The sequence below is a fragment of the Nanorana parkeri genome, unplaced genomic scaffold, assembly GCF_000935625.1.
Source record: "Nanorana parkeri isolate BGI_ZX_2015 unplaced genomic scaffold, ASM93562v1 scaffold363, whole genome shotgun sequence".
Classification (NCBI taxonomy): domain Eukaryota; kingdom Metazoa; phylum Chordata; class Amphibia; order Anura; family Dicroglossidae; genus Nanorana; species Nanorana parkeri.
The window spans coordinates 447,010-461,294 of record NW_017306631.1 but is presented as its reverse complement, the minus strand read 5'-3'; the positions used below and the strand labels follow the sequence as shown (position 1 = coordinate 461,294).

Sequence of the window (14,285 nt, the reverse complement as noted above, 5' to 3'; positions counted from 1 at the left end):
TAGAATACGGGAGGGAGGGGAGACGGGGTGTCTGCTGCCATCACACGGCCAGGGGAGACTGGCATCTGTCAGGTGACGCCCGATTGCACCCCAAAGTCTCCGCATGCATATGACATGAGCTGCGGATGAGCTTTCTCTCTTCTCGATCGCAAGGGCCGCTCTGTGTTTGTGGGCCCGAGAGGGCACTGTAAGCAGCTGCGGCCTCCTGTCTCACCTGTGTCATCCTGGGGTGACCGATCGAGCCTCCCACCCCCCTCTGCTGGCTGGATGTGCGCATACAGCTGTCATATATGTGCAGGCTGTCACCTCTCAGCGGTGTCAATGAGCCGCCACCCATCTCATCTCCCCTCAGGGGTGCTGCTTCTGCGTGTCCTCCGTCCCTCCATATGCTGCCCCTGCTAAGGGGCAACCTTCTCCCTTGCCATTTTACTTATGGACGATCATCTGCCCTATCAAAGGCTTCTGTAGTCGTGGACGTGTGACAGCTCTGGGCCGGACCGAGCCATTCAAGTGCTGTTTTGCTTCGGGGTTCCATTGTGCACAGCAAACCCAGAAGGAAAGACCAAGTCATGCAGACACCCCAGCTCCAGTACGATTTCTTCAGCGAGGAAAATGCCCCCAAGTGGAGGAATCTGCTTGTATCCTCCCTGAAGAAGGTGAGTTATTGGCTTTGGTGGCTTTCTTCTACTGTTTTCTTTTCTGGCCCCTGTCATGTCTTTTGTTTTTCTGTTAGTTATTGGTTATGACCACATCTGAAATACAGTCTGGGGTTCCCGAAACATTAGATGTTTTAAGCTGGCAATAGGCTGCTGGAATTTGGCCTTAGTCCTGTGGTGCCCCTCTTTTCCCCTTATTTTTGTTGTTGAAGAAACTGGTCCAGAAATTCTCAGCCGAACAGTTACTGTAGCCAATCAGCTTGACAATGACATTTACCCATCGAGTAATGAGCGAGAAAAAAATGACAAGCGTCATTGGCCAGCCTTAGTGAAACTTTTGTCTTAAACCAATTCCTGCTGATAGGTGTTTTGTGTTTGTATGGATATATGTATATTTATATATTATTATTATTATTATTATTTTTTTTATGAATAGCACATTCTTCTGATTGGATGCAGGTGCTGTTAGGCAAGCAAATTTGTCTGTAGGTAGTGTGCTGCCAGGGCCAGGAATCAGCCAAAATCTGAGCAGTGGCCAGCATTAGTCTTACAAAAGGTGGTTTTCTAGCAATTTTAAATGATCAAACCGATCAAGACAACCTACCACTAGCAGTCTATATATGCATTGCTATATGGCAGGATTGGTGGAAGGTTGCATTGATTTGATTAATTGCCTTTAAAAATACAATGCTGTGCTTATGGCCAACCTAGCATATTTTTAGTGGGCACTTATCTTTAGTTATTATTGCAGCGTTGGGCAACTCCACATTTTGCTCTCCATCTAAAGTCTTCTACTCACCCATCCTCTTTCCTGCCAGATCTTGCCACAGAGTCTCCTGGTGTGCATGAGCATAAGAATCTCTTTTTCTTTCTATGGAGAGGCTGTCCCAATGATGGACAGCCTCTTCATAGGAATGAAAGGAGTTTTTCTGCAGATGTGCATCCCAGCTAGGATGCTTTGGAGCAGCAGCTGTACAGTTTTCAGAAGGCTGCATAGTGAAGATCTGGCACCAGCAGCAAGGACAGGTGAGTATAGCACTTCAGGGGGTTGCTGGGAAAGAAGGAGCAGGTAAAGGCTAACTGTACAAAAACAGTTATGCCCAACTCCAGGCACATTAAAGTCACCTGTATTACAGCTGTTGTACATTCTGGTGGCCGAGAAGAAACGGTCTTGCTGGCTTTATTCTACAGCTGTCAATTCAGTTACATGCGGGGAAATGTACAGCTCCCGCTGTACTTCCATGCCTGCTCGGATAAGAGCGCTGCAGGTTTCATAGATCCCAGTGTTATGGTTGCATCTTCGCACCCCTCTTTTCCAGGCCATTCATAAAACACAGAGCTCCGGGCTCTGTTTTATGAACGGCTTAGAGGATAGGGGGCAGAGGTGCGGCCTAGCCTTGGAGTCTTTGAGACCTGCAGTGCTTCCATCTGAGTGGGCACAGAACTACAGGGGGAGCTGTACATTTAGTCACTAGATAACATTTTGTTTAGCCAGTACAGTGACTCTGCCTTAAAGAGGAACTCCAGGATTCTTTTAAATTAACCCCTGCAGTGAGGATCCCCCCGCACTGCAAGGGTTAACTGCTTGTTTTGGTCTAGGGACAAAAATGAAAGACAATATACTCGCCTGATCCTCGGTCCCACCTGGCCACTAGACATGAGGACTCCAAGGAATATGTCGTAGCCGGAGTGGTGGGAGAGAGAGGTGAGTGGTCACTGCCTCAGGACCGAGGATCAGGTTCAGTGTATCTTTTTTTTTTTTTTTTTAATTACACAGCCAGTAAGGTGACATCACTTCTCTGTTACAGTAAAGAAAGACTCCCATATAGTTTTTTTTTTTAACATTTATTTAAACCCTCAGGGGACCAAGTGCATGTTGCATTTGTTCTTGTGCAAATCCAACTTGCTGTTTTAATCAATGTGGTCAGACAGTTTACCCATCACTATCCAACCACACTGCTAGCAAGGAATTTTTTGAGTGACAGCGCTGGTCTCTGTCAGCAAGAGCTGCTCTGGGTACCAGTACTGCCATTTACACCCTTTTTTCTAAAATACATCTACCATTTTTCCTGTGTTAGCCTAATTCTTCATACCAACACATAAACTGTAGCTCTAAAAATGTCCTAAATGTGTTATTTTTGATTGTTAATGAATACATTCACCATTTAAATAGTGACTCTTTTTCTCATATATTCAATCATATTAAGCAAGCTTGCAAGTACAATGTTTCACCTCTTCTGCTCTCGAGGTGGCAGGGCCCTAGGTAACAACAATACAGCTTTCCATTTCCTAATAATTGTGCAGTCTCTCTGAGGGCTTCTGTCAATGTGCTTTTGGTTTTCTCTGAAGTACAGTACTGTGCAACCGTTTTAGGCAGGTGTGAGAAAATTCTGTAAAGTAAGAATGCTTTGAGGGTTAAATGGGATCCGCTTCAGCTGCGGCGTCTTAGTATACCGTGAGCTACAGCTCGCGGTATACTGAGCCTAGGGTGACGGGAGGACGCTAGTTTGTGACCTCCCGTTACCCTAAGGAGAACTATGGGGAAAAGGCCTAACCCCATAGTTCTCCTTTTTAAGTGTTTATTTTTTATCTCCCTTTGGCTTTAAAACAGCATAAATTCTTCTAGGTACACTTGCACACAGTTTTGAAGGAGCTCGACAGGTAGCTTGTTCCGAACATCTTGAAGAACAAATCACTAGGGATCCACCGATCGGCCGCCAAAACATATCGTCCGAAAATGGCACTTTTGGCATAATGCCGAAAGTGGCATTTTCTGGCCGATACTGGTGCATCCGTGCTCCTCTCCTCCCCGCTGCTCTGTGTCCCAGCGGGGAGAAGAGAAACTGTCGCAGGCGGCCGAGCGCTGCGGGTAGAGAGCGCTGTGAGCGGCCGGCGTCTCTCCTTCCCGCACCGCTCAGCCTCCTGTCATAGATCATAGGAGAGCAGTGTGGGCTCCGCTCGCTCAGCCTCCTGTGACAGCTGTCAGAGAGGAGAGCGAGTACAAACACTCAGTGATCGCTGAGTGTTTGTAATAATTGAGGACATGGTATGGTTACTATATCCTCAATTATGAATGAATGGGAAGTGATCTACATCACCTCCTGTCCATTCATGATTGTGGATATAGTAAACTTGGGGACATTTATCAAAACTGGAGCAAACTGAATCTGGAGCAGTTGCCCATGGCAACCAATCAGCATCTCTCTTCAGTTTGCCCAGGTAAGATTTGAAAATGAGAGAAGCTGATTGGCTGCAGTGCAAATCTGCTCCAGTTTTGACAAATTCCCCCCTCTCTAGCCAGTACAGTGACTCTGCCTTAAAGGAGAACTATGGGGTCAGGGCTTTTCCCCATAGTTCTCCTTAGGGTAACGGGAGGACACAAACTAGCGTCCTCCCGTTACCCTAAGCTCAGTATACCGCGAGCTACAGCTCACGGTATACTTAGACGCCGGAGCGGATCCCGACATCGATGTCGAGATCCACCCAGCTGCGTGAGTGACAGCTGGCTATGCCTATCTAGAGGCAGAGCCAGCTGTAACCCGTCCGTTCCGCCAGTCAGCGCTAGCGGAGCGGGGAGGGGGGAATCCAGCCCCTCCCCTGTCACGGCAGAGAGCCGTGACAGGATCGAGAGGTGAGTGAACGCCGGTATGTGTTCGCTCACCTCCCGATCTACTGAGCCGACCTGTGACAGTCTCATTGTCACAGGTCGGCTAGAACTATGAGGTGAGTGAAAAGCACTCGCCTCATAGTTCTACTTTTATAAAAGGAACTCCAGGAGGACATAACATGAGAACATAAAATGTTCTCATGTTATGGATGAACAGAAACACTCATAGAGGATTCCTGGTCATTTATAACAGGGCCTGCAGAAAAAGAGATTGAGGACTCTGTGTCCTCAATCTCTTTTTCTATTTTAAAAGGGTAATATCAGGGGTCTGTTTCGACCCCTAATATTTCCCTGAAGCCTCTAAAAGTAAAGTAAAAAATAAAAATATTCAATAAAAAATGAATAAATATAACAAAATTAAAAAGATTCTTAAAAATAAAATATTACATTTTTTTTGGAAAAGTTAAAATAAAAAAACATTTTCTGTTTTGGCCTGATTTTTTTTTTTGGTTTCTTTTCAGTTTTGAAATTTTTCATTTCAGTGCACCTCCGTTAATCACAGAATTCTCTAGTTGTAGGCTGCCTCAAATCCTTCTGTCTCTTCATGTAATCCCAGACACACTCAATGATGAGATCAGGGCTCTTTGGGGGCAAAACCATCACTTCCAGGACTCCTTGTGCCGCGGCGGTATGCTTACCTGAGATGCACATCCGTGCAGGTGTCCATACTCGTATGCAGACAGGATGGATCCTGTCTGCGTCTGAGTACAGGCATGCGCACGGATGTGCAGTTCGGATGAGCATATGCGGTGTACGGCCGCATACTCTCATGGAGAAGAACAGGCTACTGCGTACAATCACATGCAGCACCTGTCCTTCCCGGGAGTGGCCCGATATGGCCGTGCACGTCGCATGGATCTGTACGGGCCGGCTCTTGGCAGTGTGAATGAAGCCTTACTCTGCAGATAGTTCTTAATGACATTGGCTGTATGTTTGGGGTCGTTGTCCTGCTGCAGATTCAATTTGGGACCAATCAGATGCCACCCTGTTGGTATGGCATGATGGATAACTATCCGCTTGTATTTCTCATTGAAGACACCATTGACCCTGACCAAATCACCAACTCCATTGGTAGAAATGCAGCCCCAGACCTGCATGGAACCTCCACCATGCTTCACTGTTGCCACTGTTGTACCTAAAAGAATTGATGCTGTTTTGAAGGTAAAGGGTGGTCACACCAAAGTAAGAAAGAGAGGGGATATAAACATTTTAGAGTTGTCCCCAGAACAAGAGGTAAGGTGAAATAGTCCGTTAGTGACACATGTTTCATGAACAGCTCTCCAAAAGGGGAACTCCCCTCCTCATGTCTGCCTTACCTCTGACCACAGTACAATAGATTTCTGAAATGAATGCTACCCTCCATTATAAGGAGTTTATTCCTTGTGGTTGCCCCTGAAAATATCTTAAAATCTGGAATAGGTGGCTGAGTCAAAGTTCTGCATGCAGTGAACTCTCCTAATTTCTCATGATCCTGGGACAAATTTTCTTTTTGTATTTAATAACTTGTAACCTCCTTCTGACAAGTTAGCTCCCTGGCTGTCTGTCTTCAGTACTTTTGTTTTGCTTATTGTTATTTAGTTACATAGCATACGTTACATAGTTACTGTTTGACATATAAAGAAAAATTTTGAGGAATGACATCCTTGGTACAATGTATTTAATTATAAAACCAATATACTATCATGCATATATTTTCTACAGAACGTTTTGGTATAGGTGTCTGATATTTCTTTTGTTTGGCTATGCTACTTAAATCACAGTGAATACTTTCCACCCTGATCCAGCAAACCTTCCTTTGACATGGTCCTGACAGGCTCCATACTGTGCATGCATGCAGTGGCCCCATTCATTGCTATGGGTAAGCCGTACTCCGAGGCTGCCACGTTCCAAAATAATGGGGCCTAAGCATGCATATTAGGTATAAAGCCATCCAGTACCATGTTCATGTAGAGATTGATGAATTGGGGCTAAAGGTAAGTATTATCTTAAGTGGGCTTTACTTATGGGGTTGGAGAGGATTTATTAAAGAAAACTTTTCTAAAGGTAAAATTGTCCTTTAACCACTTGAAGTCCGCGGTGTTAAACCCCCTTCCCATCCAGGCTATTTTTCAGTATTCAGCGCTGCGGTACTTTGACTGACATTTATTCCGTCATGCAACGCTGTACTGAAATTAATTTTATACCATTTTTTAGGGACAGATAGAGCTTTCTTTTGGTGGTATTTAATCACCACTTTATTTTTTACTATATTAAAGGGGTTCTAAAGCCTCCCGTTGTTTTGCCTATATCTACTGCTGACAAACAGTAGATATAGGCAAAAAGTAAAAAAAACAAAAACGCTTAAACAGCGGTTTAGACTAACCTAATTATCGCTGCGAGAGTCCGGAACTGTTCGTGCGGCCGCAAAGGATCTGTGTAGCGCAATTGTCGTTTTCACGTTCACGTTTGACCTCTGTCATTGCCAACAAAGGATATATAACAAAGTATTGAGATGACCTTTTGATATTGACCAAATACTTATTTTCCACCATAATTTGCAAATAAATTTGTTCCAAATCAGCCAATGTGATTTGTCTGGATTTGTTTTCTCATTCTGTCTCTCATAGTTGAGGTCTACCTATGATGCCAATTACAGGCCTCTCTCATCTTTTTAAGTGGGAGAACTTGCACAATTGGTGGCTGACTAAATACTTTTTTGCCCCACTGTATGTACTGTAATATGTCTTCTGAGCCTGAGATGGGGCTGTAGTGCAATGTTAGTCTCTATGTACATGCTTATCTATGATACACAGGAAGTTATTTTCTCTCCAGTTTCCTTCACAATGCCATATACATCTTTTTAAGTGGGAGAACTTGCACAATTGGTGGCTGACTAAATACTTTTTTGCCCCACTGTAATAGCAAAGGCACACTGACAGGTCCTCTTTATGGAGACATTAGGGGTCTCTAGGACCCCTAATGTCACCTGCGTACCCCAAAAGAAGCTGAAGAAGCAGAGATCTGCTTCATCAGCTTCTTTTCTCTGGCTATAGCAGCCAGATGACTGACAGGTGAATGCGGAAGTGATGTACTACACATCACTTCCTCATTCACAGCATGGAGGGAGTTCAGCAAGGAGGAAGATGCTGATCTCCCTCCCATCTTACCTCCGGATGCCCTCCCCAGCGGTGAGGGCATCAGGAAGGTGAGGGGGCACTCCAGGCTGTGGCACTCGAGGGGAGGGGGGGGGCGGGCAAATCGCAACATACAACCGATCGGTGGCTATAGAGCCGCTGATCAGTTGTATGTGAAACAGCCGGTAACGAGTGCAGGAAAAAAATGCCGTCTAATGACGGCAACCCGCCAATGTGAGCCTCCCATCTGTCCGTTTTTTCACAACGGGCGGACGGCAATCGGTTAAGGAATCTTTTGTCGACTAAATTATAGAACTTGAATTCAATTTGTATTTAACTGCGTAAGTACCTGGATTTGATTTGCTATCAGCTGTTTGTAGTGTATGTATGCCAGATCTCAGACTTCATGAAACCAGCCAAACTGGGAGAAGGAGAAGCAGTACATGGAACCAGCCGGACTGGGGGAGGGAGAAGCTGTAAATGGAACCAACCGGACTAGGGGAAGGAGAAGCCATACATGGAACCAACCAAGCTGGGGGAGGGAGAAGCTGTACATGGAACCAACTGGACTAGGGGAGGGGGAAGCAGTACATGGAACCAACAAGACTAGGGAAGGGAGAAACAGTACAATCACCTAGGGCTGCAGCTAACGATTATCTTCATAATCGATTAGTTAGCCAATTATTGACTTCGATTAATCAGATTAAAAAAAAACAACTAATATCGTCATTTATTTAAAATAAAATGCACAAATGTAGCATTACAGACATAGGGGAGAATTTATCAAAACTGGAGCAGACAGAATCCAAGGCAGTTGTCCATGGCAACCAATAAACTTCTCTCCTCAGTTTGCTCAGGTAAGATTTGAAAATGAGACAGAGAAGCTGATTGATTGCAGTGCAAACTGCTCCAGATTTTGTCTGCTCCAGTTTTGATAAATTCCCCCCATAAAGTTTACTTCAGAATAAAATGATATGCACATTTTTGGAAAGCAAACTGCCCTGGAACGCAAGGCATTGCAGTAGCGTGCGTTCCAGTGGGGGTGATCACACTGTGGACGGGAGGGGCATTTGGGATACATTGAAATTTTGCAACTACCACCATTTTATTCTATAGGGTCTTGGCATTCAGAAAATATATAATGTTGGGGGGTTTTAAGTCATTTTCAGGCCTAAAATGTGGAATATAACATGGGTGCAAAAAATGAAAAAAGGGCCTCAGTCATGAAGGGGTTAATATTGTCGTCTATGAAGCTGGTATGTGGAGCTCTAGTCAATTGTTATAAATTTGAGAGCAGTATCACTTTCACCTGTGTTTAAAAAGAAGGCTGTTTACTCAATGATTCATATGACTCATCCCCTTACCACATAACTTGAGGGGGGCTGCTCAAACTTTTATTCATTTTATAAATTCTTTATACGTTTTTCAATACAAAAGAAAAATAAACGTGTACATGAAATACAACTGGGTAGAGCAAGGAAACCTATAGCAGGCATCAGTACGGTATATCAGAATGATTGTGTGTGTGGTCCACAATATCTTAGCTCGGCATTATCTCAGATAACCCTGTCACACCTGACTTAGACATCGGGGAGCATAAATCACAAAGCTGGTCCTGCACTCACGAGAGCGATGGGTTGGATAATGGGGAGAGGAGAAAAAGGGGAAAGAGAAAGAAAGATGGTAGAGAGAGCACATCCAGATATTCACCAACTCCTCACCAGTGATACCAAGCCGTCTCTGTACCCGGTCTGAACTCCTGATCGTCGACTCTCAACCACAGGAGTATACAGAGGGGAGGCATTCGTACATCTCAGCCCCAGGCGGGCCAGTTGCCCCCATGGGACACAGTTGATCCTTTCACTATACCTCACCCATTAGGGCCAAATAGTCTCGGGACGCAGTGAATTCCATGCAGTAGAACCAGGTACGGTTAAACTAGGAAACCCTGTGACTAGCAGAGGTCAGGAGATGGGCAGGTCGGGGTGCCCCAGCACTGGGGTCATCATGGACGGACACACATCCGTCACCCAGCGACTCCTGTGGGCTCCACAGAGGCCAGGGTGGAACCGATGAGCAGGTGAGGTGGCAGGTAGGCCACCCGAGAGAAATCGGGAAGCAGGTAGGCCCCCCGGCACCAATCCAGAACCCTGGCCATATAAACAGCCTTGTGGTATTGCGCGGGATCAGAAAACCCCATGCCCCCTCTATGTTTAGGGCGGGACATAAGCAGCTGACTTAGACGATGGCCCTTGTGCGCCCAAAGAAATCTGTCAAAATTCCCCCTTACTTCTTCTCCCCGCGTCCCTGTGCCGATCGTGGATTTGGGCGGGCGGTGAGCGTGAGGCACGGAGGAGGTGCGGAGCGTGGATGCGGGCAGATCTGACAGTGGCGAGCGTGAGGTGGGGAGGAGGTGTGGCGCGCAGCGTGTGTGGAGCCGTGAACAGGGCCAACCAATCAGAAGCCGATTAATCGATGATTGAAAAAGTTCTCAAAGTCGTCATTATAATCGATTATGTCGATTAGTTGTTGCAGCCCTAATTTGGGGCACTGGCCCCTCATCTACTTTTAGGTAAAGAAAGAGTTTCATAGCTTACATGAGGACATCCGGAGCTCCAAATAAAATTGGTAAACATCCTCTGTACTGATTGTAGGAACTTCACAGGCAGCACTAGAGGTAAGGTATGGAATGGGTAAAGAAATCTCTGTAGAATATCCATTTTTAAGACACTAATTCTTTCCAACCAGGATAAAGTTGGCCAGTCATAGGTAGCTAGATCTCGCTTCATTTTCTGAAACAATGCTCAAAATTCAGACTGACATTTTTTGACAAATCTGGGGCTGAAAACCCCCCAGATAATGTTGTGAAGTAGAACATATCTTAAAGAAAAAATTGTCTCTAAGCCTTTGCAGAACACTAGGATCTAGAGAGATATTTAAAATGTCCAACTTGGGAGACATTTACTGTGAAATTACTTCACTAAATCGTTGAAATAAATGAATAATAGAAGGAAGAGATGCATGCGGTTGAGTCACCTAAAGGAGATCATTAGCAGCAAAAAAGCCAGCTTAGACTTGTCAGTGCCAATAGAAATACCTGAGATGTCTGTATTTTGATGTAGAGCTACTGCTAGATGTTCCATAGCAATTAAATAGAGGAGGGGCGATGATGGACATTGCCTGGTGCCATTCCCAACACTAAGGCTAGATGAAAGAGACCCATCGATTCTTACCCTAGCAGAGGGAAGAGAATATAAAGAAAAAATAGTAGATAACATGTTCGGTCCTAAACCTAATTGAAGCAAAGTATGTTTAAGAAAGGGCCAGTTTACAATATTAAATGCTTTTTCAGCATCTACTGATAAGACACATAGGTATTTTGGAGACCTGGGCATGTTCCCTAATAAGGGTTTGGATAGTATTGTCCCGCGCCTCTCTACCATAAATAAATCCTACCTGGTCAAGATGAATGAATTGTGGGAGAAGAGGCTGCAACCTGTTAGCAAGTAATTTCAGATCTAAATGAATCAAAGAAATCGGGCAATAATTTGTATGGCTGCATCCAACTAATCGATTATTATTGAAAATAGTTGTCAACTTTTGTCATTATCGAATAGTTGGTTGGATCGCCTATCTCCTCCAGCTGAGAGGGGAGGGCACAGCAAGCAGTGGGTGCAATAGCCAGCCTGCTATTGCAGATTGAAATGGCCAATAGCAGACTGGCTATTGCACCAGTTTTTTACCTTTACATTCAGCTGCCGTTTGCAAAATCCTGCCACTGGCAGCTGGCCTTTCCTGGCTGAAGCTATTCAAGCGCCATGTGCTTACAATACAATTATTAAAAATAAAAATTTTAGTAAGTGTGAAGAAAGTAATTTTCGGTTTTGACTTGACAAATTCTGCTATGGGAGGTGTGTTGCAGTGCCATTAATTTCAATGGCACCCCAAACGTGCCTCCTACCCACAGTGTGATTGCCCACCTTGGAACGCATGGTAACGAGAACTATGGGGTAACCTTTTTATCCCATAGTTCTCTTTAGGGGCCTGGGATACAAGAAAGTCAAGGGGTGATTTAACCAAGCAACACCAGTCCATAATAGAATTAACAGGGTCAGGCTCAGGCTCAGTTCACAAAGCTTTACACGCTGTAAGGATCCTTATTTTCAGCCATGTGACTCTAGTTTTCAAATCTCTTTGGATTGAATATAATGAAAAAAGGGTTCCTTATCCTTGTGTGTTTGCCTATTTATTTAGTGTAAACCCTTTCTCCCAGAAAATCTTCCTGCAGGATACTTTTAAAGATACTAGAGGGGAACATTTCCTTGGAGAAAGAATGGGATTTTTTTTTTCTGTAGTAAAACAAATGAAAGATGATCTGAGCTTGGCACTGGAAACATGATTGGAATTTGATGTGTGCAGAGTTTTCTGTGGGAAAGAGCTCACATTATTGCTGTTCCCATGACACATTTGCATATAGTGAGTGGTTCCTTTTTTTTATTTTGTGAATTCAGTTGATAAATTGGATTTTATTAAGAGTTACATTTCTTTAAATACCTGTTAAAAAGCATATTTATATAATTCTGATACTTTTTGAAATTACAATTCTGTCAGAATTGAAAGTTAAAGAAGAGCAGGATTTATTAAAGCAGAACTCCTGGCAAAACTGTTCTTAACCCTTGCAGTGGGGCTACATCCTCTGCTGCAGCGATGCTATGTCTCTTGGAGTCCTCATGTCCTATACACTGTATAGGACGTGATGACTCACAGGATTGCTGCAGCTGAAGGGGAAAGAGGTTCCAGGGATCAGTCTAAGAGCAAGCCGACTCCGAGGATCGGGTGAGTATAACTTTTTTTTCGCACCTAGACAAAAATGAGTACTTAACCCTTGCAGTGCGGTGGTAGCCCCATTGCAAGGGTTAAGATAAGTTTTGCCCAGAGTACTGCTTTAAAATGAACCCTCGCAGTGCAGTCTGTTGCTTCCTTATGTAAATATACCTCAGGTAAGTTATTGAGCAGTGAACTCTGCATATGGCACTTTCCAGGCCTTTGAGATAGTTAGCCGCAGAGTGCTCTGCAGTTAGCGCAGCGATTATTAAACTAGTCTTTGGCCTGTGATGCAGATACCTTGTTAACAGGTATTTTCTACTATAAATTTGTTACATGACGTTTTGTGTCAGCTACCCACAGACTGTTTGTTTTTCGAGTTAGACCAGTGGTTGTCACCCATTCTCTAGTTAAACTGTGACGCAGATACCTTTGGTGGTAATCCGTACCTAGTGCTGCATTGATGCTTCCAGACCTATGGATACTGGTCAATTAGTCGCAGTGTATTACCTTATTTTAGCTCAGGACATTTTTAAAGCCACCTTAGCATGTTGCCTTTGAATGCTGCGTTCCACAATAATCTAGTCCTTTAGTGTATTTACCTCAGGACGTAACAAAGGCATCTTAGTATGTTAACTTTGTACAATGCACTCCACTTTTTTCTGACTGCTTTAGCATTATGAGAGCCCAGTATGGCATCAGCATTCTCAGTTTCTTATTTTTTTTATTTTTTTTTCCCTGTATGAATTTGCTTCAGGAAATAACAAGGGCATTGAAGTATGTTCACTTTGAATACTGTGCTCCACATTCTGCTGAATCTATTATCAATCTGTGCTCGTTCAGTATAGAAGCAGTATACCTGGTCTCTTGTATTTTCCTGTTTTATTTTACCTCAAAAATTATTGAAGGCATCTTAGCTTGTTGCCTTCATGCACTGCACTCTGTATTGTGCTGGGTACATTAGCAATATGCAATAAATGTATTATTTTCTTCCAGCAGTTCTTCAACTTTCATTGACAGGGCTGTCCCAGTCAGACTGACAAGCAGCTGCACAAAGCCATTTTACATTTTATAGAAGTGTTAAGTATCCAAGACTTACAGAATAATGAAAGCACACACATGGCTCAATTCTGGTCATGTACTTGAGGAGCACACTGTGCCTACACCAAAGGGTAAACCCTATGTGTGGCGCTAGATCAGTATCAAACAAAGCAGAACAAGAGGGCTAATACATGTATCCTGTTCAGAAAGTATTTCTTGCACTGATTAATAGGCAGAAGCCTATTAATGGGTTTCCAAACAGTTTACACATTTGAGATAGAGAATGCTGACATTCATTTGGAATGCATAATGGTAAATGGCTGCTGAAAGGTTGGATACAATACCATTAAAATCAATCCCCTCTAAGGCTACATTCACACCCGCGCGGAACGAAACCGCGCAAACTTTAACACGCGTGTGGACTCTGCACGTTTGCAGCTTTTTACTATAGCCGGAATGTGCGGAATCCACCATAAAACCATGCTTGTACTGCCACAAAAGTCTGAACAATGCACATTAAAGTGCACTGTATTTTTATGTTTAGAGCGGTTCCGCGCGTCTTCGTACGGCCAAAGACTTTTGTCTTGCGATGTTTGTAAGCTAATCACTGCAAACGGGCAGTGTGCGCGTGCGCAAACCGGCCCGTTCAGCAGTTGTCGAAACAAGCAGGCCACTATCCTGCCGAGAATCGTACGATTCTCGGCGGGTTTTCAAGCCTGCTTGTTCGACGGAAGACGTGCGATCGTACAGTAGAAAAGTTAGCACGCCTTCCATACACGTTGCATTTATCGTACGATCGCGTATGGGCACCTTTTTAGAAATCTCCAGAGACCCAGATCCCAGTTATACTACTGGAAACCCAGCTCTTTCCCCGTAACACTATGTTTTCTGGACCTTCTCAGCCCCTCTGGCCGAGAGTCCTGGGCGCCAAACACACCAATTACCATAGTGAGACGGCACTGTCCTGTAACAGCGCGTACAACT

The 14,285-nt window shown here is 44.2% G+C and overlaps 1 protein-coding gene across 1 annotated transcript in view; it reads left to right on the top strand.

Moving 5' to 3' along the window:
• SOS1 (SOS Ras/Rac guanine nucleotide exchange factor 1) overlaps nt 1-14,285 on the top strand; it is a 193,023-nt gene continuing 178,738 nt past the window's right edge. The window contains exon 1 of the mRNA XM_018558855.1: nt 1-656. Coding sequence (XP_018414357.1) covers nt 570-656 — 87 coding nt within the window. The 5' untranslated portion in view covers nt 1-569. The remainder of the gene's footprint in view (nt 657-14,285) is intronic.